This window comes from Xiphias gladius, chromosome 3 (assembly GCF_016859285.1).
Source record: "Xiphias gladius isolate SHS-SW01 ecotype Sanya breed wild chromosome 3, ASM1685928v1, whole genome shotgun sequence".
Taxonomy (NCBI): Eukaryota; Metazoa; Chordata; class Actinopteri; order Istiophoriformes; family Xiphiidae; genus Xiphias; species Xiphias gladius.
The window spans coordinates 20,505,029-20,532,199 of NC_053402.1; the positions used below are offsets into that span (position 1 = coordinate 20,505,029).

The 27,171-nt window shown below is 45.4% G+C and overlaps 1 protein-coding gene across 8 annotated transcripts; it reads left to right on the plus strand.

Annotated features, from left to right (window-relative positions):
- The first annotated feature begins 80 nt into the window (after positions 1-80).
- svilc (supervillin c) lies at positions 81-27,083 on the plus strand. Of its 8 annotated transcripts, none has more exons than XM_040117285.1 (33): positions 81-449; positions 3,559-3,843; positions 5,550-5,726; positions 6,178-6,212; positions 8,460-8,521; positions 9,677-9,822; positions 11,151-11,379; positions 11,626-12,188; positions 12,484-12,610; positions 15,068-15,115; positions 15,244-15,306; positions 16,267-16,341; positions 16,435-16,537; positions 16,660-16,725; positions 16,827-16,859; positions 16,957-17,158; positions 17,871-18,037; positions 18,136-18,261; positions 18,355-18,491; positions 18,743-18,890; positions 19,237-19,382; positions 19,518-19,693; positions 20,887-21,031; positions 21,800-22,112; positions 22,309-22,460; positions 23,522-23,624; positions 23,729-23,933; positions 24,062-24,195; positions 24,289-24,444; positions 25,224-25,367; positions 25,462-25,574; positions 26,343-26,498; positions 26,724-27,083. In XM_040117285.1, the coding sequence occupies exons 1-33, from the start codon at positions 421-423 to the stop codon at positions 26,811-26,813; spliced, it is 4,854 nt and encodes a 1,617-aa protein (XP_039973219.1). In that variant the 5' UTR covers positions 81-420; the 3' UTR covers positions 26,814-27,083. The 8 variants fall into 8 exon arrangements, with proteins under 8 accessions (XP_039973219.1, XP_039973211.1, XP_039973230.1 ...); XM_040117277.1 differs by having other exon boundaries at positions 82-449; positions 23,726-23,933; XM_040117296.1 differs by having other exon boundaries at positions 83-449; positions 3,399-3,843; positions 23,726-23,933.
- Positions 27,084-27,171: the final 88 nt, after the last annotated feature.

Consider the following 27,171-nt stretch of genomic DNA (forward strand, 5'->3'; position numbering starts at 1 on the left):
ATTTTTCCTGTTGGTCCCCAATTACTCCCCAGGTAAAGTAAAGTGGCGGAGTCCACCAGCCTCCGCCGGGTGTCGTGTCACCACGTGTCACGTTTGGCCCCACTTAATGACCAAACGCTAAACTTGGAAAAAAAAAAGTGCTGCCACGGAGCCTCTCATAGACCAGGTTTCCTCGGGAGGCTCTTGTCCTCCCCTCCTGTAAGCGCTACGGCGGCGCGTAAAACCAACAGGTTGCCGCTGCCTCCCGGACAGTGGAAGGGGCGCCCCCGTTTGTCCATCTATTTATACCCCCCCTCCCTCTCCTTAATACGGAGAGCCCTCCACAGCTGCGAGTGTGACTACATTTGGAGCGACAGTTCGGAGGGAAGGGCCAGTGGGGAGGGACCGCCGGGCTGAGGAAGGGCAGCGGCGCCGCTCGAAATGCCCACTTCACGCGGCGCGCAGTGCACGTAAGTACACGGTTCAGCCAGGTGTCAGCCAGCACCGAGTTATGAGCACGTTTGATCCGAGTCGCCCAGTGCGCTCGCTCACCTGTCGCCGTTTGTGCTGCCGATGTTCGGGTCTGTGCGCTGGACGCGGACCGGTCTGGCGGTAGTGAGTCAGTCACTTTGGGAGCCTCGTGAGTAAGAAAAAATATTGTCTGAAAAGATCCAGAGGCAGAGACGCTTTGGCAGATGAATGTTTCCGTGTGCCAGACCGTTGCTTTACGCACCAATTAAGCATGAATGAAACTGCAGGAACCTCCGACCTTGCCACCGTGAATTTGTGAAAACTTGTCAATTTAACTGTGACTTTTACCCGCTGAGTGCCTCCTTCATATTTTTTGTCTACTGTCAAATGCCGTAAATAAATCAAATCGAATCATTATTGCTTTGCTGGCCTGAAAATGTCCTTTTGTTATGAACGTGTCACTGTGTGATCATTTGTCTGGATGATATGTTCTAACTACTATGAATTTTCCTATAAGAGGAGCTTGCTATTGTGGATCCCGGGTAGATATTTGTCGGACAAATAAACTTAATTTAGAATGGATGTGATGTGGAAACAGCCATCAGACCAATCACCTGTTAATGTGCCACATCCCACTGGAGGCTGGTGAGTGGATTAAGGTGCTCGCATGAGGGGGAGGCTGCTCTTCCTGCCCGCCCTCCGGCCACATGCCTTCCAATGCAGAGCTCAAGGCATTGACAGCATTGACCGGAAGTTTCTGATGTCAGTTTTCACACGTCCCTGCCTCACTCCCGGGTAACGCACGGCTGTGTAAACCCATCCATGTTCGTGATATGTTACGACACATGCCGTCTGTGGTGTGTAGAAAAAGAGCCCCCCCCCCCCTCCGAGAACTTGCCCTTGAATGACAGTGAGGGGGAGGGGGCACTTGGGTGCAGGTTGTGCAGTCAGTCTGGGCAGGTGTAATTGGTCTGAGTCTTATTCCTGGCCAGCCTTTAAATCAGGTTTACTACGCTGCCACTGGACGCTGGGGTCCTCTTGTTATGTAACATCCATTATGTTGGCGCTTTGAGTGAAGTCATTCTAGCAGAAAACTATCGATCAGCCTGTTTTTTAAAAATACACCCAATATAGGTTTATAATTGGTGGGTTGAAAGCGCTGTTGGAGTGTGTGGCGACGTCGTGCGCGGAAGATTTGAATTTATATCCTCAGCTCAACAATTACCATTGTTTGACCCTATTTGAATATTTACAGCACAGTCGAAGTTTCAGATCAGATCTCTGACAGGAGGCAGAGCGTGGGTCCTGTGCGCTTGCCCAGGGGCGTTTGTGTCAGAGCTAGTGTCAACTAGAGTCGCCGGATTAGGAGCCCGTTGATCCCCGTTGAGCCTCGGTGGCATTCTGCGCTCCAATCGACAGCCCTGCGGCGCGCCACGTGACTCTTGCTCTTTACACAAGCGTGTCCACTGTCAACTTTTACTCACGTTCTGTGCAGCGAAAACATAAAGGAGTGTGGCGTCGGTGAGACTGGGGGCGCTTCAGCGTCGCTCTCTGCGGGCCTGGACGGGGAGGTGGGTCCTCCCGTTCTGGTCTGGCTGGTTGATTGTTTTTGTTCAAAGCACATGTACGTGTGTTATGAAGTGCCGGCAGGGATGCACATAACACGGCACTAAGCTTGTCGTCTCATATAGGGATCACTGCATCTTACTGTTCAGCTCATTAAAGCTCTCTGTGGCATGGGCGTGGGGGATTTGCGCTTTTCCTGCTGACGACGTCTGCAAGCGCGGCCTTCGGTTTTATTCAGTAACGACTGGACACCTGGATGATTTGGGTGCTTTTTTTTCCTGACAGATCGAAGGCAGATTTGAACGCCAGTAGCAGAGGAAGTTCACATTTATGCTGTATGCCGTTGTTGAATCTACATCTGTTTCGTCTACTCGCTCCAACGCTCTGTCTAGCAGTCTAATAGTAGCAGTAAAACTGATAACACAAACATAAAAGTCGCATCTTTACCTTTGTGAACTCTACTACCACCGCAACCATTCAGCCCTGCAGCAGCTCTCTCTGGTGTACTAAGTCCATGGCTCACGTCTCTTTGTTCGGGCTCCATTGTGCTTCCTGTATCAGGAATGCTGATATCCACAGTTTTGGAAAGCACACAGACACATAATGCAAACACACATTTATGTTTGTATACATTTGTGAGCACACACATGCACTCAAGCCTTTCCCAACCGAGCTGAGGGGTTAGCTGCTGTCTTTAAATGCAAACTGTGTCATATCAGTCCTATTTATACGCGGCCCACAGCCTCGGGCTTTGTTAGTGTTGTTTGTTCGCTTCCAGGCAACCATGTAACCGACGGGGACTTTTTGGGCTTATCCATGTGTGCATGTTGCCTAGGAACATGTCATAATTCAGATAGCTGGTTGTGTATTTAAACACATTAGAAAGTGTAGCTAATCTCATTTGGCCTCTGTTTTTGACAGATAACATGCTCTGTGTTGACATACAACAGTCAAACTGGCCATGCAGCTCATTAGCTAACATTTGAGCGAGCGGACAGTGACTTGTTCAGCTTAAGCTACTTCCATGGTCGTGGAAAAGACCAGCGAGCCTGCAGACCCAGTGCACGGAAGGCCCGGACCCCAGAGTGGAGGCGGGCGGCTGCGGTGTTGAGTTTCAGTGCAAGGGGAGATTCCTGCGTGGCACTGCAGGCTGGTGCAGGTCATCTTACATGGACTCAAGCGAGGGAGAAGAGAAGCGACTGAAATGAAGGATGCACTTTTAGAAAAAGTGGTTGATTATATAATGACGGCAGCAGCTCATCGGTGTTGTCACGGACCTTTCCAGGAAGACATGTAGACTGCTGAGGAGCAGGTGTGCTGTGCTGTGATAGTGACAAATGGACGTTTCTTGCTTATTTTTGTTTTGCTTTTTCATCTTTCAGGAGAAACATCTCACCCACCGATGTACAGATTGGTTTGCAAGCTCAGATTTGTGGACTCTATGAGCACAGCTAAGAAAGAAGTCTTTAGGTCTGATGGAAGCTGAATTTCACTGGAAAGAAAGAACAACCCATCTGCTTTCCATTCCTAAATCCTTTTAAGGGACATGGATGCCGTGGAGAACCCAGTCCTGGAGCCCAGATCAGAGCGGATCGCTCGTTATAAGGCCGAGCGGAGGCGAGAACTGGCCGAACGTTACGGCAATATCGAGGAGCTGCCTTCAAAGTGGGTGAGGAGGGACGGGAAGGTGGTGCACGACCCGGCAACCCAAGCCCACAGAGCGACGTTGAACTCAGATGGCCTGAGTGAAAGAGTTAATGGCAGGACGCGAGGGATTACAAATGGATTAGAGGCAGACACTCCTGCAGAGTCCAACTACCTGGGAAGGTAAGTCACGTCTGGAGTGGATGACTTCATTGAGTGTGTGAATAGGAACCAGCAGAGTAGTGCAAGAATCATACTCTCTACAAATAGCACTCATTATTATTTTTTATTTTAAAATAATATACATTATACACATTTATCTTTTTTTTTTTTTTTTTCCATGGTGAACAGTATTTTCTTGCAGCTGGAAATACAACTTTATAACTTAACTTAAAATCTGTGCAAAGATCAGGTTATGTAGTGTAAAAGCTCTACGCCGAGTCGTAAAAGTCTGTGAAAACCATAAATGATGACCCTTATTAATAACCAATGAGATTTTGTCGCTGCCACCAGTAGTAAATGGAGTCGTTACTGAGTAATATTGCAGTGTAGCTACAGCACAGCGAAGGTGTCTGTGCAAGCTCTCGGCCCTGAGCGTGGATGTGGAGGCGAGCAGGCGTTTTGGGCCTAATTTGTCCAAATACCAATGAAGCTACATGCCCACTTCATAACCCTGATGACACCTGCTTCGACCTTTTTTCACCTCGACATCAGTACGTCTCAGCGGATGTAGTCGGTGTCTTGGTTGCAGTATGTTGCAGTGCCTCATGCTAATATTTTAATGGAGGACAAAGTGATCTAACCAAAGGGATACGGAACTGATTTCCTGTAGTTGCAAACTCTTACAGTGCGCAGTCTCTACATTCTCTGGGTTGTTCTCTTCTTCGGAGCCATGAAAACAGTTTGATCCGCTTCCCTTTTGTTTGTAGTCACTGCTCTTGAACACCGTTCTATTCTGTTTTATCTAGATTCCAACCAAACTGGATTTAAACGAGGTCTTGATTTTAGACTCAAGTACAAGAAGTGAGCAAAGGAATGAGTTTGTAATCATATATCTGGATGTATATACAAAACAAATAATATACATTTTTTGCATTTGACAGCAGAAACCTTTAAAGTTTTCCGAAGTTTTCAATTTAAATCCGTTGCATTTAGTAACCCAGGGAGTACTACCAGTTTTTAAACTTGCTCGGCTTCTTCCCAGCGACCTCTCAGCGGCACCAGATCCTTGACTTCGCCAGTTGCTCTCTGGCCTTTGTTGCTAATTAAAACTGAGAAGTCTAAATCAGTGGGTCCCAGCGGGGAGTTTTAAAGCCAGTCTGATTCTTCCCTGGCATTTGGGAGTGGGTCCCCTCGACACCTTTCCCATCGTGACATGTGGTCTGGGTGCATCTTCTTGGAGATGGCACTGACCGGCCACCTCTTTACTCTCAGAAAAATGGTACAGCGTGGCACCTGTCACCATTTTGGAGCTAGATATTTTTCTGCCAACATTTGGTTGAAAGGTTCGAGATTGTACTTTCTTATTTTTCTGAGAATGTTCCTCAACCCACGGCCCCCCACTCCTGCATCCTCACCTCCTTCCCCTCACTCCCGCCCCCTCCAGGCAGGGTTCCCGGGACTCTGCCAGCATGCTGAGTGGGGAGGGGCACCCCGTCCCTGTTGGACTCGATGCCCCGCAGCTCCACACTCGGGTGTCGGTAGGCCAGTTGAGAAGTGCCCTCCTGCAGCAGACGGGGAGCGGAGCGCAGCCCGACAAAGTGTAGGGTCACCTGCATGGGTGTGATCCAGACTGTCATAATCAGACCGTGTGCCTCTGTGACAATATGTGCCTTCGCCTCAGCATCTTACTCCCTTTCCTCCTCTCGCTCTCTGTGTGTGGACACTAGCTGCCCCGATGCTGGGCGAGCCACGTCCTCTCTGGACCTGGCTACGAAGCCGGGCTCTGAGGGGGGCCGGCGACGCACCCGCCGTTACCTCCCCGGCGGGTCGGGAGGCGGTCGCAAGGCCAGCGAACGCTTCAGGACACAGCCGATCACAGCCAATGAGATGGAGGAGAGCAGCGGGTAGGGGCCGTGTGCTGTGGGCAGATGAGGCACCTGGTTTGTTTTTTCCTAAAGAAGATGCCGTTTGCAGTGACCTTTTTTTGCAGTGGTCTGTTGACACATTTTAAAAATAATGCATGAGTATCTTTAGTCTGTCACCTTTTTAGGGAACATTAATCTTGATTTATGTGTCTTTTAGTTTGTGCAGCACCTTTTACATAAAACACGGGTGGTGTGATGTGGTTTGCATGTGCTTGTCCTCCTTCATGACCTCCCCAGTGTTGCTTTACCAAACATGCAAATATGAAGCAGTATCTTGCTTGTTTGAGCTGCATGCTGAAGCACAAAGACACGTTCTGTGAGCTCAAAGCGGGATCTGACAGAGAAGGCACAGGAGCTGACGATTAAAGTCCACATTACCTGCCTGTTCATATTTCACCTGGTGACCTTTTTTTTTTTTTTTCTCTTCTAGGCTGTTGGATGCAGAGGAAGAGGAGAACTGCAAAGGTAAAGCCTTCTTCCCGCCGGGTAGCGGATCACACAGACGTGTTATCGTGTTTCGAGACAAACAGCTTAACTTTTGCCCGCTGTGCTACTTACACGGGGCCCTGTGAGCCGTGACACAGAGAGGGACGGTGTCACAGCGGCAAAATACATGTCAAACACAATGAGAGTGGTGGCAGGAGGGAAGAAGTTGCATCTCGTGCCTTACGTGCGATATAAAGGTTGACAGTGGGGACGTACGCCTCAGAAAAAAATATTTAACATTCTCTTCGCATGTTTGCATACAAAACAGATATTTGGAGTGTGCATCCGACTTGCACAGTTGCCTCCATAAACTCGTTTAGCATCTCATCAAATAAATCAGGTTGTATTTTTAGGCTCACAATGTTTATTCCCCTCGGTGATGACAGATTAACGTCTCCACAAAACCATGTGAGCCCTGCTAAGTCAGTCCCGCTTTTAACCCCACCATAAAAAGATCGTAAGCAAGAAGTTACAAAGATTGACACGCAGAGATGTCACACCACAGCCATGGAAACAAGTTGCCTTTGTAAATCTAGTCTATACAGCTGTGGGGATTATTAATTTCAGACCGTATGTCATCAGGTTTTTTTCTCTATCTTCTGCCATCGACTTTACCGTATATTAACTCCACAAATACAACATAAGTTAAGGATTCACTTAAGCTCAAATTTCCAAGTTTGCAAATGTTTTAAAATGTGGCATTTGAATTTCCTATCCACAAGCTGTCCACAATTCATGTCTGTTTTTCAACAAACACACAGCGATGATCTTTGTTTTATCTACCTACCTGGTAGTTTAGCTCCTCCAGGTCAGAGAGATTAGTTTGGCGTTTCTTTGTGCCAAGTGCGAGGTGGGATCAGACTCGAGGCTCATGCAGTCTCACTGTATCCTGAGAGAAAGCTGGTTTGCTCTGTATGCCAGCGATCTACAGCCCTGCTCCCTTCGCCTGTTATGATTAGGCTCAAGTGTACACAGCATTCGACTATTAATACGTCAAGTTAGGGGAATAAAAGGTGTTTCTCTTCAAGGTTGGTGTGTTACTGTGTAATCAGTAACCCATGTTACTTTTAAATCAAAAGCGGGAAGCTGCAGTTTTATCACCAGGTTTAATTGAATAGATTTCAGGGCAAAATGTAGGTTGACTGAAGACAAGAAATCTACATTTTAAAATAAATGGACAGTGGAAGTGACTCTTCAGTACGTCAATGGGAAAAATACTCCAGTACAAATAAAAATGCTGCCTTCAGAACCGTTTTTGTGTAGAAGTGAGGCGTTATCAGCAAAATTTCTCAAAAGTTAAAGTACTGAGTGCAGAGAAATGGCTGCTCTGACTGATCTAGATATTAGATTTTTAATACAATTGCATCAATGCATAAGTAGCATTTTACTGTGGTAGCCGGTGAATGTGGAGCTACTACTTCGTATACAGTTTGGCAGTTTAGTCCAATGGTTCCCACCCTGGGTGTCGGTCGCCTCCAAGGGGTCACGGGATAAATCTCAGAGGTCGTGAGAGGATTAATAAGGAAGGAAAGAGGATGTAATTCCTGCACAATGACTCTAAGCCACACAATTCAGCTTTTGATCCCAGTTAACGATTCAAGAGTAGACTTGCAGAGGCAATACATCAAGTTCATCAACAGTGCATCAAAAACATCATCGTATGTTCTGTATGTGTTGTGTGTGTAATTAGACCTCTTCAGTTGTCATACTTTAAAAGGAAACCATATGAGAAGTTTAGAGGGGAAATGTCTCTTTGGCGGAACTGTTAACTCGCAGACATCTGAAACGTGACAAGAGTCCCCAAGTGAAAGGTTTAATCTTTAAGAATTTGTTGTATTTGTGGGTCTTTTTATGTATAATCTTAATATGAAAAACAAACTAGTCACTATACAATAGCTGTCAGACAAATGCGGAGTAATGTGGAATAAAACGTACAGTAGAAGTATAAAGTAGCAGATAATGGAACGTGTAATAACATCCAAATTTTAAAGTCCATGAGTGAATGTACTCAGTTACTTTCCACGATTGAGGACTGTCACCAGAAACTTGTCCGGTTTGGTTCGAGGCTGGAGTGTGTCAGGTGTTTCAGGTAGTCGGCGTTTATTTTAAAAGCCTCTTTGGTCACCAGCACCTTTCTAGTGCCTGAGGTACCCGAGAAATATCAACGTTTTTTCTTAAACTGTTTCTGTTTATTTCAACGGCGATTTTTGTCTTTTTCTCTCGTAGCCGATGTGAAAACAGACGACAGAGCCAAAATGAGCGTGGCTGCCAAGATGTCTTTGTTTAAAGTAAGTCTGTGTTGGGTCTCTGCACTGAAAAAAAAGGGATCCTCATCGCTGTTTGTGACCTGCTCGTTTTCTCCGCCGAGTGCCGTCTGTCCTAACACCTGCTGCTAAAAATGATTCCCTGTCACGGCTTTCCCCTGCCTCTCCGTCTAGTGTGATGGAGGCCTGCTGTCACTTACAGTCACCCAGGAGTTTAATCATGACGATTAGGCTGTTATCAGGATGTCTGATCCTAGATGAAGTCGTCTAACCAGAACTGCCACCGATGTGCAACTGCGAACTCAAATTCATCCATTAGTAAAGCAGGACCACGTGGGGCCCCACACCGGTTTTAAAGCTAATATTATGGACTGGCGATAAGTTGTCGAGAAATATATTAAACAGCCTCATCCATCACCGACAGTCGGCTCGGCTGCTGGACTTGCAGTCTGAAACGCGCGGCGAGCCAGCGCTGAGCACGCAGAACACAACCCCGGTCGCGGTGAGGGAATATGACCGGTCAAACAGGTGCTGTCCTTGAATGCACCGTTTGGTTTGTCGCTCCCGTGTGAGCGTCCGTGCTTATTAAAACAAGGGCTGATTTTTTTATTCCGTGCTAAGATACGCATCCGAAACAGCCCTGACGCCGCTAGAGTCAGAGCAGAAGATGGAAAAAAAAAACACCGTGGAGTTTTTTCTCCTCAACAGTTGCAGCCTCCATTCCTGCATTTCACTTTTAGTCTGGGAGCATCGGGCGAAAATGTGCCAGACACTGTATTGCCATTAACAACCACAGCATGCTGTGTTATAATTAGCCGGCTGCTCTGTGGAGGCAGGCGGGGAGGTAACTGAAGCCGGCGCAGCTCTGGTTACACTGTGACCTGTTGGACTGGCAGTCAATCCATGGAGCCAAGACGCCCCACCTTTACCGCAAGCCCCATCATGCACCAGCTATCCGACCCGCCTCCCCTCCCTCCCCCTGTCCATACAAGTAGAACAGGAGACATCAGGAGAGGGGGTTCTCGCTGCCGTTTTTATTGTGGTCTCTCTTATTACTTATTCAGCAGTTGGAGAGTGTTGACCGAGGCCGCTATTTGTCCTGAATGTTGGGGGGGGGGGCACCACCTGTGGCAAATGGATGTCGTGTTGACACTAACGTCCTCTCTGCCTCCTCTGTAGGAGCTGGAGAAGTCCGCAGCCCCCGAGGCCTCGGCCTTCCTGAAGCCTCGGTCGGGCAGCGTGTGCCATGAGCGCAGGGTGCGACGTGGCAACGACCATCGCTTCCTTACTCAGCCCATCACCTGCGAGGAAATGGTGGCTCTCAGGTGGGCTGTGTGGAAGTGTGTTGGTCAGGTGGAAAGAGATCTGGACTTGTCATTCCCAATGTGCGTGACTGGATCAGATATTAAATTCAGCGGTAGGAATACACATACATATATAAGCATATTATTAGTTTAATGGGCATTTGGTTGGATCCAAAACAGTTTTGCAAACAGTACAAACTAATATTTGCATGTCACTACTTTGGAAAAATCTGCTCCATAGTCTTTTAGGTTAGCCATTTGGGGATGACCTTCATGTGTTTAAAGGGTAAAGGTGACATTATTCTATATTTTTCTTAATCCCACGAAGAGACCAAAAACAACAGTTTGTGTAAATCTTTAAAAACAGTTCACAATATGTAGTTTCATTTAAAAAAAAAAAAAAAAAAAATTAATTTCCTAAAACAGCTGGACACTGTAGTTTTCAGCAAAGGCTTCTCAGACTAGAGTGAAGAGAAGCAAATGTTTGGGACTATTTTCAGTTGTGGATTAACACACATTTGGTCTGCTAGTGAGTATTTACAGCAGTGCTGGTTTCCCCCCTCAGCTTGGGGATCAGGATGCCCCCAAGGGGCCACAAGATAAATTTGGAGGTGCCATGAGATTAACAGGATAAGAAAGGAAAAAAGCAGAGGACTGCTACACATTTTTTTTTTTTCTCGTGAAAATACTGGATCATTTCACCTCTTCAGGTGAAAAGGTCAAGGTCACACAAAAAAATTCAAATGAAAATATTCCTCTGTTCATAGCTCATTGACAATTGTGACACTTTACTTCCTTTTATGGAGTCATATGTTAAAAAGGTTGGGAACCAATTCATTAGTTCATCTTTCAATACTTTACTGCTTCCCTACCCCGTCTGCATCCACTGAGCCCCAACTTATTTGTTCCTACTTAAGACATAAAATCTTTAAAAACAGGTCAGAAATATAAAGTTGAATATTTTAAAAGGCTCAGTAATTCCTTAAAACAAACAGGAGTAATTAGTCCTTTTTTGTTGGACTATTTTCAGTCAAAATAAACTAGTGTGTGTGTGTGTGTGTGTGTGTGTGTGTGTGTGTGTGTGTGTGTGTGTCTCCATGGTAATAAAGAAAACGTGTCAGCTAGTGCAACAGCGTGGCCCACTGGTTTGTTTTTAACAGTCGTTGAACCACACCAGCACAAAGACGTATGAGGCTTTGATAAACAGGAATTACTTGTAAGCAGCATCAGTTCATTTTTAGCTTTGCTCATTTTCATGGGATTTGTTGACAATAAGTAAAATATAGAACTTTGTCTTTTAAATGTAAACCTGTTTTATATCATGATATTTTTTTTTTTTTCCCCTGCAGCGCCCCCAAACCAGAACTTCCAGTGGAGCCCCAGCCTGTGCAGGCGGAGTCAGTGGAAGACGGCGACGAGAGCTGCAGGCTGAGCATGAGTGAGAAGCTGGCCCTCTTCAACAAACTGTCTCTCCCGGGGAGGCAGGGGGCCGGCCATCCCGATGGGCCCCCCGAGAGACGGAGGCAGAAGGGGGCCCGGTACCGCACGCAGCCCATCACTGTGGAGGAGGTCAGCCTGGTGAGTAGGAAGAATCGCTTTAAAAAAATATAAGATCAAGTTGAAATCTATTTATTTTTCTATTTTCATATAAAAGAAAAGAACATGAGACAATGTGCTTTAAAGAAATGGCGACAATAATGGTTTTTAAGTTTAACTCTGAAATTAAGATACTCCATTTCTAATTAGATAACATGTTTCTAAATTCTGCTTTGCTGTACATTTTAAAGAATTATCTTTGTCTCTCTCACATTTTTTTCTGTTCAGCTCCAGAAAGGCCCCGTACAGCTTCCCGCCTTCTGTTTGTCCCCTCATCTGTCCGACAGACAGCAGGCCTCGTCTGTCAACTTAAAACCCAGTGAGGTACGTCTTTCTCAGCCCAGACCGGACACCGAGCCCAGTCCTGGCCAGCAGGGCCTGCAGCGCTACGACTCTGAGCCCGGCTTGAGGGGAATCCTGAAGAAGAGCCGCTCCGGAAGCTCAGAGTGGAGCAGGACGGAGGGCGGTCAGACGGATGCACCAAACGGCCACGAACAGAACGGTGGAGGTCGCGGGGAGGCAGCGATGCAGGGGAGGATGGAGGGAACAGAGAGGCAAGAAACGGCACCACAGAGAGAGAGGTGTGAGGCCTCAGGTGTAGAGGGAGGCTCAGCGACCGCTGCTCCCTGGAGGCAGAGGGCTCGAAACAGGAGGGAAACCATCTCGTGTACACCAGTGAGAGCCTCTTCAGACCAGGACGCTCCTCAGGAGGAGACGTCCTTTCAGGCCAAGCTACAGGAGCAGCCGGCCTCGTCTGTGGAACGCAGCTCAGACACCACGAGGAGAGTCCTGTAAGTAACGGACATAAAATGAAAACGGGATATTGGTTAGTTGGTGCGTCCTTCCTCTGATTCTAATACATTTTGAAGTATGCGTGAAAATGCTTTGATGATGATAACCTGGGGAAAACAATGAATATTTTTTGGCCAAGAAAATGATCAAATTTACAGACGTCATCAGTACAAACTTTAGCCCTCGGCAGTTTCAGGATGAAAACTAAACTAGAAGACTTTTTTTTTTTTTTTTTTTTTTTTTTTCTGTATTTTGATGCTCTGTGGTGTATACAGTATGTGATCTGTCTAAAAGGCAACAGGATGAGGAAGGGACTGCGAGGAAGCCCAATGAAGAAACCACAGCCAAGGGACGTGTTCGGGTTACCCTGGCGGACGGCACCTCTAAACTGCAGGTGTCAACCGGCACCAGCAGTAGTAAGGTAAGAAAACAGAGATATGGCACAATGGGACTGTAAAGGTCTGCCAATGTCTTCAGTATGGACAACGAGGGTCTCAGTGGACCAAATCACAGCTGCAGAGTCACAACCCGTGTAGCCTGTAAAGGGCAGCGCTTTGTAATAGCCATCATTTTTGTCCCTCCATGATCTCTAATCCTCTTAGAGTCCGGTTTGGAGCCGGTGGGTTTCAGACTGTCAGCAGAGAGGGATGAAGTTTAATGGTCAGCGCTGAGGGTTTACAGTGCATCGGCAGAGTCGAGAAAAAGCAAGGAGCATCCATCTTTAAACTTTTAAAATACGCCGTCCCACCCGAGGGGCGTTTTGGCCTCGGTAGCGCTACTGCAGGTTGTGTTTTGCTTGGCGCCGCCGTCAGTCTTTTCACGACCTTGACAAACGATGCATCGTTTGAACGCTCTAAGGCTCCAGACTCTATCTGTGCAAAGCATTATCGGAGGAGGGAATAAAATAGGCAAGGCAAAAAAACTTCCGTTTGTGCCATGTTTGTGCCTCTATAACTTTGGTTCAAGTTCTCTTTACGCTCATTCTGACTCTTTGGTTGTAAAATCTAAACCGTTACCTCTCAATGGAGACCAGGGTTATGACTGTAATCAAAAGGGCTGAAGAGCAGCGGCCTTTTTATTTTGGGTACATTATTTTCGGGCTCACATAAACGGGGGGGGTGCCTGTTAAGTAATGTTTAGTCTCATATAAAGCCTGCACTTGAGGAGTCAAGGGGTTGCTGGTGTTTTTTCTGAAAGTTTCGACACACAGTATCTCACTCGGCACTTAATTCTAGTGCCTGAAAACCGATCAAATATGGACGCCTCACATCAGCCAAAGACTGCTGTTAAGTGCAGTTAAACCCAAATTTAACGGAGGTCGTGTTACAATCTCAGTGCACCGCATTTTAGTCTGGACATGACGAACTCTGTAATCCTACAACTGCCTTGATGGCATGAATGCTTGCACGTCGTTGACGTGGGAATCTTCCCGATCTCTACCTGCCTTCCTTAGACAGTCGGCAAAAACATTGTATGTGTTGGGGCAGGAGTAACATTAAAGAGGTGACGTTGGTAAGTAGAAGTAAAGAAGTTAGAAGTTCAGGTCAAGACGATGTTGTGTTGTGCGCAACAGGGATGTCCTGGATTTTACTGTGCTCAGTTTCTCTTCTTTGAGTTCTTGGCTTGATTAGTTAATTGGTCGGTACGGGACAGTTTTGTCTGTAGCTTCACCTCACAGTGTTAAAAACGGTGCAGGACAGTTGACGTTACAAGACCAGTGATGAGGACAAACAGCGGAAACAGATGAAGCAACATTATTTTAAAAAAACAAGCAAAAAGAAAAAACACTGTAAAAATAAAAAAGGGAGGAGGGAGATGTTTCTATCGGATGGGAAAATGTGTCACTATTATTTTTGCCCACAGGACTGTTTTAAGGGCTTATTTCAGACAATAGACCCAAACAGTAGCCGCAAGCAGAATACCTCTAACATCGCTAACGGTCCAGAACACAGGCCGCTAGGTTCTGGCGGCCGCTATCATCGCGCCATTTAAAAAAGAGAAAACCCGTTTTGTCGCAGTCACTGTCACCTGAACGCTTTGAATCATGGATTGAGCGACCTTTTAATAACAACCACATAGAAGAAACGACGTGATCTCTCTGCCACACTGAAGCGAATATTTAAAGAAATAAAGAGGAAATATTTAAGGCAAATCAGAATTCTGGCGACTGGGAGTCACTTTTGCTATTGCAGAGATTCCTCGGTGACATTTTGTCTTCGGGAGATCATGAGGCAGGTCATATGACTGATGCCCAGAAAATCACACTTGACAATATTCTTAAAACAGGTGGAGTCATAGTAGAAAACCAGTCACCGTTTGACCCGAAATCTCCGAAGTCCACTGATAAAACTGACAGTGGCGTTTAGAGGTTCGAGGGTTCACTCTTCCTCCCGTGCTGGAGCCCAGAGCGAGAGGAAAAGGCGTGCGGTTAGATCTGGGAATCTGTCATGCCACTGAAACCAGATATCGGACATCTCTTAGCAACGGCGCTCTGGATTTGGCATGTGCTAAATGTCTTGAGATCAGACTTGAGTTACTGGGGAATTTACCCGGGCCAGTCTGTCTTTGTGTGCTGAGACGGGTTTGACTGTCTCGCAGCGCGATGCGGAATGTAAACAGACTGATTATTCCGGTGGTTAAATGTTGACCCTTTCATGACCTTACCATCTTCGCTGCATCATGGTGACAGTGCGTGTGTGTGTGTGTGTACGTACATGTATGCATGTGTATGTGTTGTAATCTTCTTTACTTATTCCGTTAATTTCTTTTTTAATTTCATACTCCAATCACCATTTTCATCTGTATCATGTTGTTGTTTTTTTTTTGTTTTTTGTTTTTTCTTTCATTATCCACCCCCCCCCCCGTTTTCCCTCTGTAGGAAGAGACAGAAAACCTTCACGCTAAAAGTGTCAACCCTCAGTGCTGGGTAAGTCTTTAAATGATGGTCTGAATTGCGTAGTTGTGCCTAAATCTCCATCATGGAAAACATAGGTCTTTAGACTAATTATTAAATAGCTTTAGCGGCTCTCTCTCCCAATTCCTCCTCTCTCCCAGGAACCCGTGTTTGCCTCTGTCTATTCTAGCAGTACGCCCCAATATATCATGTGTTTCAACCAGGTAACTGTGTGAGCCCGGTGCATGGTAGACTTTTTTTTTTTTTCTTTTTGGTTTGCAGTGTTTTGTATGCAGTTTCACTCACACTAACATATCACCGGTGGTGCTTTTTTTTTTTTCTGAAGTGAGACATCACAGCTCACATTCCACGGGTTCCACGTTGTTTGCTGTTAATCCTGTGCTCGGATTCCCCTCGTTCTCCCACACTAGTGGTCGCCAAACCTTTTTCTAGCATGACCCTTCTTGGAAATCAAAAAATATGTCATGTCCCTACACCCTACCTTCCGAATTCAATTTTTAGCAACGTGTAACGGAAGAAGCAAACCCGGTGGGTTGTTACGATTGTCAAGTGCATGTTTCTTTTCACGAGTGTTTCTCTCTGTTGCTCAGGTGAAAAAAACCCAAGTTAAACTTTTCCCTAAACTGTCAAAGTTTTTAGACAAAAGGTGATAGGGTTTGTCACATTTTGGATTCGATGTGACATTTTCATTTTATTTTCTTTATTTATAAGGACAATGCAGATTCATCAACATTTCTTTAAATGTGCCAGTGTCAGAACTCAAACGTCTGATTATTGTTAATAACAACATTCTGCACATGTTGGAGCAGCGTTAAGCAGCAAGACGTAGATAAAGTAAAATGTTAACAACCAATAGTATTCATCTTAATTTTAGTAGTTGTAGGAAGTAGTTTGAAAGTTTAACTTTTCTTCTGTGTTAAAAATCTCTACATATTACAGATTTATTTTACATGTTGTCTTGATGCCTGAATGAATCTTGAATTTCTGTGGCCTGGCTAACCTCTGAGCTCTTCCGTTTGTTTATTGTTCCCAACTGAATCAGATTCATTCAGCTTTAGCTGTGCACCATATTTTTTCCCCTGGTCATGCGCTTCCCTGGTGATGTCTAAAGAACTCACCGGTTTCCTTATCACCCCTGTTTTCTGTTTTCACTTCATCCTCAGACAAATCAGTCCTTTGAGGCGCAAGAAGTCTCCTCTCCTACCAAGAGCCCGATTCAGCCTCAGTGGAGGCAGAAGGTTTTCATTTTTTCATCTTTTGATATCTTCGATGTTTAAATCTACATAGGAGCTCATCCGTATCTCAACAGATGTGTTTCTCTGGCTGCGCAGGGTAAGGGTGTAGAGGGGGAACCGGCCCAGATGGACAGAGCCGAGGAAATGAACACACAGCGGGAAAGAGAAGAGCAGGAGACCGGACATGTGGCCAAGAGAGGTGAGGACAGTCACTCTGCTTCGCTCCCTCTCTTTACTCTCAGAGTCTCTGCATCTTCAAATGCACCCTTGGTAAGTTTCGGTTCTCTGACTCCAGCCCGTTTGCGTTTACCCGCCTGTTAGGTCTTGGATCTCCAGAATCAGACACGACTGAGCCCTCCACTGAGGCGCCGATATGTACATATGAAGGTTAGAACAGCATTATTGCAACAACGCTAACTCGTATTTCAGGCTCAACACTAGTTTCCTGTGTGTTTCTCTCTAAACTGTTTGTTCTGTTGGCTTAACAGAGATCTCCCTGCCGCCTGTGATGGCGTTTGAAGGTAAGACATAGTAAGCCTGTAGTCCATCATATAAAGCTTTCATTATTGTTGTTAAAGTCTTGAGTATTATCACGTTTTAATTCCCGTCCCCTGCCAGCTCCACCAAGCTCTCCTCCACCCTCAGCGCCTCCAAAAGAGGTGAAGGAGGAGACTCCTGTGGATGAATCCAGCACGCTCGATGGAGGTTTTAACGGCGAACAGTCGCCTCCCGCCGCCCGCGCCCCCCTGCTCTGCGGAGACGTCGCTGCCATGGAGAGTGAGCAGGACCTGGGCGTCCTCTGCCAGACCAACGCACCCATGTGAGCCTGGTTTTACCGCAGACTGTAAGATTAGTAGCTTTGGCCGTCACTGTATTAGAAATATCTTTTAAACATTCGGGGATGTGGCAGAGAGAAGATGTTTGAGGTATTTTCTTTTTGAGATTAATTTAAAGGATACATTTTATCGGGATTTATAAAGATGACCAGTCAGAGCTGTATCTTGTTGATATACAGTATCATCTTGTTTTCAAGGGTAGATAGATGGAACAGTTTTAACCATCATAGATCCGATCATGTGAACCTGTTCACGTTTTTCAGGTATTGTGAAAAATCTTTTAATCTTTCCATCAACTTACCATCTTTAATTTCCAAAACATCTTTTCTTTACTCGGAAACTTTGTATGTCCTCTGCCTCTGTGCTGAAATGCAGCCATCTGCTGGTGACTCCACTCTGGGTTAGGAAACCTCTGTAGCTCCCTCAAATGATTTAGGAGTTGGAAAAAAAGGAACACTTTTTTTAGGTTTTGGGGAATTGCACAAATTGTTCATTGTAGGAATAAAAGCAAAACTACATTATTCTTATCTGACATCTTAAGTTAATTTAGAGTTAATACGTAATAATTAGCTTTTCTTCATAACAAAGTGCATCCTCACGGAGTTGGGAAACAGGTAACAATATACTGTCCATGTGAAGTCTTACTTGTCTATTGTGTGTGTGTGTGTGTTTGTGTGTTTGTGTGTGTGTGTGCAGACTGACTTCAGCAGTAGCAGAGCACAGGCGGTCGGTGCGTCCGTCCCGTCGGACTCAGGGCTCCAGAAACCCTTTGAGGGCTCTCGCTGCCAGAGAGGACATCAGGCAGGACTACATGGGAGAGACAGTCAACACAGCTGCGGGGGAAAGGGTCCAAGCAGGGAAGAGTGAGTCGAATTTTTTCTTTTTTTATTTTGTCTTCATTTTTGTTCCTCAGCTCTCTCATCTTGTGTTTGCTCCTTTTTTTTTTTTTTTTTTTTTACAGAGTCGAAGAACTCCTCTGCGGCAGACTCGCATCCTGCCAGATCAGAAGACCTCAACCTCTCCTCGGATGCTGCGACTACCAAGTCTTATCCTCCCTTCAGCAGCCTGATGCTCATTCACATCAAAGGTCAGAAAAGACTCGGCTGGTGTGTGCGCGCGTGTCTGTGTGACGATCTCTTTGTGTTCGGGTGTTCACATTGACTACTGCCTGTGGTGACAGGTAGGCGGCGTGTCCAGGTCCGTCTGGTGGAGCCCTCGGTGCGGTCGCTGAACAGTGGAGACTGCTTCCTGCTGGTCACTGCGGAGCACTGCATCCTGTGGAGCGGAGAGTTTGCCAACGAACAAGAGAGAGCCAAGGTACGGTAAAGTACTGTAACAGTGTTTGCAGTGGCGGTGCAGCTTAAATAATCAATAGACGTTTTTCATGGCAGACGTTTCGACTTGTCACAGAATGAAAAGCACAGCTGAAACAAACTGTTATATTTGTTGTAAAAGGCAATTTCTTATCATCAGGTGTCAGGAATCGTCGGCTCCTCTTTTACCAGCCAGTCCCATACTGTATGTGTGTGTTTCATAGTGATATTAGAAACTTGAGGTTTGTTTTTCAGGCCTCGGAGCTGGCATCGTTCATCCAGAGCCAGGGGGACCTCGGCTGTCAGGCCTCCCAGGTCGTCCACCTGGACGAGGGGCTGAACTCTGACAGCAGCGTGGCTGAGGACTTCTGGAACCTTCTGGGAGGAAGGTCACAGTACAATGGTTAGAGGTCAAAATGTCTAATAATGTCTGTGAATATCATCCAGAAAATAGATTATTTGATTGATTATCATTTGGTTAAACACACAACGAAGTAGACAAATGGTAACAGAACAAGACCCACTCGACCAGAAATCAGAGCGGGTAGACATTTTGTACATTTACATTTTACAATTTTGTTTATACTTTAGTGGATGTTTTCATTCACTGTGACTTACGATGAGTGCAACACCCCAGTCAACCACATCACTAGGAAAAAAACTGACGAAACAGAGTGATGGTTGAAATCTAGAGATCTGATGGATCTATGACATAGCAGCATGGTTTTTCTGTTTGCCTCTGCCTACAGGAGCTGGTGCACCAGAGGAGGACGAGCTCTACGAGAGCGGCGTGGTGGAGTCCAACTGTGTGTACAGGCTGGTGGAGAACAGGCTGGTGCCTCATGAGCAAGCCTGGGCCTCCATCCCCACCATCTCCCTGCTCTGCCCCACTGAGGTCGGCGTTTCAGTTCTTCCGTTGCCTGATGATTTTTGGTTAAGGCCTCATGCAGTTTCTCAAATCCAGGACTGTATTGTAGAACTCATGAATTGCCCGTATGTGCCCTCTGTGTGTGTGTGTCTGTGTCTCCAGGCCCTGGTGTTTGATTTCGGCAGTGAGGTGTACCTGTGGCATGGGCAGGATGTTTCGCTCAGCAGGAGAAACGTTGCTCTGCAGCTGACTCGCCAGGTGTGGGTCGGGGCCTATGACTACAGCAACTGTCGAGTCAACCCACTGGATCCCACACAGTGTAACCCCGGCATACCGCTGTAAGTTCACACTGCAGGCGATGAAGCGAGTAAAGGTTTTTAATCTGTGCTTCACGATGGAAAAAGACAGTGGATCCTAACGGAGAATGACTACGTACTCACCACGTGCAGTGAGCATGGCCATGCACGCGGTAAAACCAAAGCGATGGATGCAACCTGCACGGTGACATGCAGCGAAACCCCGGGAGTCTGCTGTGGGACTTCAGCGCGTGCGGTAAAACCAAAACGAAGTCCACACTGTGGATGGAGACACCCCAGCACACTGCAGCGTGTTCACATGACAGGCTGTAAAATCCCAGCATGCTGTTGTGGGTCCATTCCGCGCAATGAATTGCTAGAGTGCAGCTGGTGAAAGGCGGTTGTTTAGTTTTAAAGTTTACTGCATTGCTACTGCACTCTTTACGACCTAATAAACTACATGGTTGGAAAAAGTATGTGGACGCTCAAACATTGCACCCGTATGTGATAGTTAAACATGTAATTCCATGGGCATTAATCTGCTGCTGTAACAGCCTCCGCTCGTCCGGTTTCAAGGCTTTCTGTAAGATTTTGACACCGGGCTGCAGGGATTTGCTCCCATTCAGTCTCACAATAACATCGGTGGGGTCCACCACTGATGTTGGGCGATAGGCCCGGCTCACAGTCGGTGTTCCGGTTCATCCCAAAGGTGTTGGCTGGGGCTGAGGTCAGTTGCCACAAAGTCGGACGTTTGGCTGAGACCAAACCATGAAAAGCATCCCCAGGCTATGAGTACACAAAATTAAAGGGAGAGGCATGTCCAAATACAGTGGCCATACAAGGTCTACATACTCCATAAACTCCAAAGCCCCAGAATGCACTAAATGTGTAAGTACAGAGATTATAGACATATATACAGACATAAACAAAGGGAGGTTGATATGACAGCATAGTAAGCATAATAGCATAGCATAATTTAAGGGCATTATTTAGGGGTGGATTCAGTCTGTAACAAAAGTTAGTTATTTCCACTGTTTATTCTACAGTGTATATTTACTGTATGTCGTTACACTCTTTGGAAATGGGTCTCCCGTAAAACTAGAGTCTAGACTGAGTGGTTTATGATAAAAAGCAGTTTGTTAAAAAACAAGTGTGTGTGTTAAAAAATTGTGTTCACCCTTCACAGTATATCGGTTTCAGGACATTTGTTCACTCGCCTTTCCTTCCGTGCTCAGGAGGGGAGAGGGTCGTCCCGGCTGGGCGCTGTTCGGCGTCCTCCCGGAGCGCGACGAGACGGCCCTGTTCAGGGAGAAGTTTGAGGACTGGACGGGCGTGAGCGGAGGCAGGGAGGAAGCTGCGTCGGTGAACAAGGAGGCACAGGTTCATCTCACAGTTTAACGGTTCAAAGTCACGAATCAGAGTGGATCGGAATTCAACTGCAGAGTGTTGACTGAGTTGATGGTCAAAACAAGTAACTTCAGCTGTTATTTCTAGGTTTTAAAAATTCACTTTTAGACCTAAATTTGTTTTGAAGCAATTACTAAATGTTTTCCAGGGCTCAAACACGGAGGATTATACAAACGTTCAAGAGAGCAACATCACAAAATATTACAGCTTTAAGGATAAAATCCATCACAGAAAGACAGGAACTTGTGTAGGAGAAGTTTTATTGGCTTCCTTGCACTTTTTCTTTGTTGCATTAGAGATCAGGAAAGGTCAGCTATCGGCAATGCAAAAATAGTTTAGCTTTTTTTCATGGTGTTTTCCTCCCAGCTACAGTAGCGGAGACAATTCGAGGATTTCCTCAGTCTATCATGAGCAGTAAAATATCTTTTTAGCGGGGTTTCATTTTGCACCAATGTTTTGATAAAGGAAGAGAGTCTTCACTTCTAAAAAAAAAAAAATTCCTCTTGTTTAACTTACACCATATCTGATTCCAACTGCAAGTCCCACAGTAATTGCAATTAAGCATTCTGGGAAATGTAGGAAATCAGTTGAATAGTACTTGACAAGACACATATAAAGAGAACAGCCCATCATCTAACCCAAAACGTTAAAAATGGATGACAGTGTCAGAAAGTTTGTTACCATATGAACTTACCGAAAGTCTCCACTTTTTCCCTCTGTCCGCTCTGCCTCTCTCCACAGTCCGTCCCGGTTCAGCCTTCCCAGTCCGTCTCCCCAACATCAGACCCCCTGAGCCCCTGTGATGCTAAGGCTCTGGCGTCGCGCCAGTCGCCGGAGGGAGACGGTTTGGTCCATAGCGTGCTGGGTGGGGTCGACGTCCAGAGGGGTCACGGTGTCATCACGCTGGAGGAAGGACGCCGGGTTGAGCTGAAAACGGTTGCAGTTGACACCTGGCACGTCCAGGAGTTCGATGACAGTGAAATTCCTGTGGAGAGCACAGGACAGCTTCACGAGGGAGACTCCTACGTCATCCGCTGGACGTACGGCATCATTGGTTAGTGACTTTCATTACAAGATAACCTACCGTCGCACGCCACGCTTTTTACCTCTCGTCATTTTTGATGATATGCATGAGGAACTAGAGCTCGTTCCATAGTTCTATCCAGTGTAGTCTGATTCGGACAAGAATATCAAATAACAAAAATGAGAGAAATATACACGTAAAGATTTTTCTTCATTCTCTGCTGCAGACAAGATAAGCAGTTCGGACGACTGTAGCAGGGGTCCGGGACAGAAAGACAACACCGCCTTCTTCCTGTGGAGGGGCCGTCACTCCAGCGTCAGTGGACGTGGCACTGCTGCCTTCCTGTCCATTGGGACGAACAACCACGAAGAATCACAGGTAAGCGCGTGGCTTTTAAAATCAATCATCTATACATACACACAGTGCTAGCCTACTGTGAGAGCTGTAATAAAATTTTACTCAAGTATTGTATAAAAGTACAACTTTGTTGCTTTTTTTTTTTTATGATGCAATATAAATTTATTTCCATACAAACCTGATTAAAACATTAAACATTTTAATTTCACTTCATTTATGTGATGCCTGAAGTTGGTAGATATTGAGCACAAGTGTTAACGTACTGTTCTTTCGTTCGCAGAAGCGGCAGGTTAATATTATGCAGTCAGTAACATAAGTATTGGTTTCTTTTTTATCTGCATTGCTTGGCTGGTAATGCTCTGGGCTTCTGGGGGGGGGTCCCCCTCAGTACAGATTCATTGAGAACATTCACGGTCATACAGAGTACTGTAGACTGTTGTGAAATGCATCTTCATAGGCTGTAGAGGTGGAATGAAATAAAGAATAGATATACAGGCATTAAAAAAAACAAAAAACAATATTTGTATGTACAGTGCAGTAAGTAGTAGATTGTAAGTGGGTAACTGAAAAAATTTGATGTGGAACGTGCTGTGAAAATTGGATCAATATGGGAAATGACGATGCAGAATGAGATGTGAAGACGGACGTTGTAGAGTTTGGTGCTAGAGCACAAGATGAAATGTAAAGTAGCTCTGAGAAGTTAGTATAGACAAGAGAATCTCAAACTTTAACCATCCACATTCACCATATTATGAATGAAGGCAAGCACCGCGTCCATATATCATACGATCTTACTGTCCTTCAACAAACCATTCCATAGCTACTTTGACGTGTGTGTGTGTGTGTGTGTGTGTGTGTGTGTACATATCTATACTTTTTAAAAAACAATTTTTTGTTACCACAGATATGTCTATACATCTGTAAAATGTTGAACACAGAGCTTTTATTTATACTTTAACTATAATAAATCATTTCTTTGTGCTATTTGAGTCATAGAAGCTGGTACAATATACATTTACAGCTGCGCTCTGTCGGGATTGTCAGTTCTTACAGCCTTTGTACTTGTTGCGTTGTTCCTTAAGGTGGTTGTACCTCAGGGGCTGGAACCTCCCTGTTTCCTGCAGCTTTTCCAGGGAGGCCTGACCATTCATAAGGGCAGGCGAGAGGAGGCCTCCACTGATGAAGGTACAGCAAAGTCAGGTTGTTTTTAGGTCAGGTTTTCCCTCTTTCTGCTTTTTTTTTTTTTTTCACGCTTTGAAATGTGATTGATAATGTTTTTCTCGCAGCAGAGTGGCGTCTTTTCCTTGTGCGAGGGGAGCTCCCAGAGGAGGGATCTCTGTTAGAGGTGGATTGCTGCTGTGCAGGTCTGCGCTCCAGGGGCTCTGTTGTGCTGCTGAACAGCCAGCAGGGGGTGCTGTACCTCTGGACTGGTTGTAAAGCCCAGGCGAGCACCAGAGAGGTCAGCAAGAGGGCAGTGGAGCGTCTCACTCAAATGTAAGTCACATACACTGGACGGGCTTTTAAGAGATTGTACAATCCAGTTATCTTCTTAACATTTGTTGTGTGTGTGTGTGTGTGTGTGTGTGTGTGTGTGTGTGTGTGTGTGTGTGTGTGTGTATTAGGTGTCCACCAGAGCTGGGTCTCAGCAAAAGCAGTCCCGTGAGGGTGCAGGTAGTAGAAGAAGGTTCAGAGCCTGCAGACTTCTGGACAGCACTAGGACAGATGGACAGAAGGGCCTATGACTGCATGCTGCAAGGTAGAAAACAAGGCTTATGTTGGTTCTCTCCACCCAGGATATTTCTCTCATTTAGTAAAAAAAAAAAAAAATGAAATGTCTGTCTCCTGTCAGATCCAGGAAAGTATAACTTCACACCTCGTCTCTTCCATCTGAGTGCCTCCTCTGGGAGCTTCCAGGGCGAAGAGATACAGAGTCCAAGCCGGCTGCCGGGGCTGGTGGTGGCAATGCCCTTTGTCCAGGAGAGCCTGTACTCTGTGCCCCAGCCAGGTGAGAGAGCAGACGCCAAACACAACCACAACACACAATACCTTGCTCTTATTCTCTTTAAACAAACTTGAAAACAACATTCACCGAAATATAAAATCAAGAAGGCAACAATTTGAGAATTTGTTTTGGAAAGTGAATGTATAAATTATGGCTTTTCAACAGTGATTCAAAAGACTGTTGTCTGTTCCTAATGATAGGAGCTTATACTGTAACTTATGGAAAGACATGCAGTCATACATATCTTGTATTTTCATATTTTCATGTCATTTTCATATTTTTCATATTTTCATGTCATGTGTTCCAGTTGCTGAAATTTTGCTATAAATAATATTTTAATATTGAGCTTGGAGGCTTATTATTCACCTTGGATACAGCAGTTTGGCAAAAAAATTTTTAGCACAAGGTCCTCTAGACTTTTAACTTCTCCAGTGTTTTCAGCCACGTCCTCACGGCCTTAATTAACAGAGGGCGTTTGCTCAGATTTTATGGAGATGGTCCCGTTATTATCACTTGACCCAAGTATGAAATTATAAAGTATAAATATACAAAGTATAGGATATTTTCAGACTTCTAAGTCAAACATTTTCTTTATTACACATAAAGAAACTTGCTCTTTTCTTACCTCTATCCAAATTTTTTCTTTTCTGCAACCTTTGTTTTTCTGGCTGCCAAAACCCAAATATCACACAGGAACATCAAAATCCATCTTAACTCAACGTTAAAACTAATTTAACTCAACTTCGTGTCTGTGTCCTCCATCTTACCTGTCTGTCCGCCAGCCTTGTTCCTGCTTGACAACCGTCTGGAGGTCTACCTGTGGCAGAGGAGTCAACCTCAGCAGACGGAGAGCTCAGCTTCGGCCTGGAGCCGCTGGCACAGTGAGAGGAGGTGTGCCATGCAGACGGCGCTGCAGTACTGCAAAGGTAAGTGGGGAAGCAGTTCGAAAGCTTGGAAACAGAAAGCAATGCCGGTATTGGATGGGCTTAAAAATGTCCTGTTTTTGCCCTTGCATCCCAGAGATGAACCCGAGACGCCCGCCTCAGGCTTACCTCATCTTTGAGGGGTGTGAACCTCTCACCTTCACTAATGTCTTCCCTCGCTGGGAGAGGAGCCTGGGACCCCACACACAGGTACAAGCGCCATGCAGTTAAATGATGAGTTTATCATCTAGTAATTGACGGCAGATGCTGTGTATTTCGCTGGCATACGTGTGGGTGACTTACAGTTCTTTCCGCACATAATGTCTGCTTTTTGAGAATCAGCCAGCCACATACGCGATAGCCAACATGATAGACGGTCCACATAAATACAGTCTATAAAACCTTCTTTCCTTTCACTCGCACTTTATTCATTCATCAATTGTACTTTTTGGTTTTTTGCATAGTAGTAATTTATCTTAATGTATCCTTGTGCTTTAAAGTGCATTTACTCCTACAAGAATTTCATTAGTCTGGACCCAGGACGCCACATTAAACATGACTCCAATTGTCAGGGGCAGTTTGGGATCTAAACCTTTTTCTCTCCAACAAGAGCAAAATTCTGGTTGTAATCACTTAATGTTTGCTATTTTGGGGCTTTAAAGGAAAATTTTAATGTTTTGGAAGATCAGCAGAATGGTAGCAGTCAGTCTAGGAATGTTGGTGTCATTTTGCCTTCAAAAACCCGCATTAGTTGAGCGGTAATTGGTTTTTTCGGAGGGATACTTTTTAAATCAATGAGTCACAAACTGTGGTAACAAATTATGAAATACTGAGGTATTTTATCCCTGACTGACTGACTTCAAGTTATCTCTTCAAGCTGTGTAGATCTAAAATACACATTTAATATGTATTTTGTAGTCTAATTATTAGTGCTGTCTGCTTCCATGGGTGTGTTCGGTGTGTGCTGGTGCATGTCAGGGTGACACAGGGAGGTTAAAGCTGACCTTGGTGCAGGACGCCCTGGCCCAGCTCATGAAGACCCAGTACCCTCTGGAGCAGCTGCTGCGGAGCCCGTTACCGGAAGGAGTGGACCCCCAGCACCTGGAGGTCTACCTGTCTGACCAGGACTTCCAGGTAAACTGACGGAGGAGCGGCACCAGCATCATGCAGTGACGTCTGTCGACCAGCAGGCTGCAGTGTTTACCAGATTGTGCAAATGAAAGTAGATGCTCTCATGTTTATGCTGTGATGATAAATCCTGAGGGGAAGTTCAGTCCAAATCTAACATTTATATTTTAATTATGAATAGATTTTTGACATTGTTTGCTTCATAAATAAATCACTGCCATTATGTTTCAGACTGTTCTGGAAATGAAGAGAGATGAATACGCCTCCCTCCCGAGCTCTAAGCAAATCGATCTGAAGAAAAGCAAAGGGTTGCTTTGTTAGACAGCAAGAACATGTGGAGGCTGACTGATGCTCCTGTAGCAGGGACTTCCTCCTCCATCTCCACCGAGAAGGGAAGATGGCAGGGGGATATCACCACCGTGTTGTTGCACAAAGGACTACTCACAATGTAATAAAAAGAAGAAAAAAAATTCACTTTTATTTATGTCAAATTAGTATGGTGTGTGGACTTTTTAATCGGACATGGATTTCTCTGTAGCTATTGTCCAGAGCAAAAAAAAAAAAAAACCCCAAAAAAACCAAAACATTTTCCTATGAAACTTAATTTTATCTGTACAAATCAATGAAAGATAAAAACAAAAGTTGTGTGGGAATAAAAAGGACAAACTGTGGGATAAGA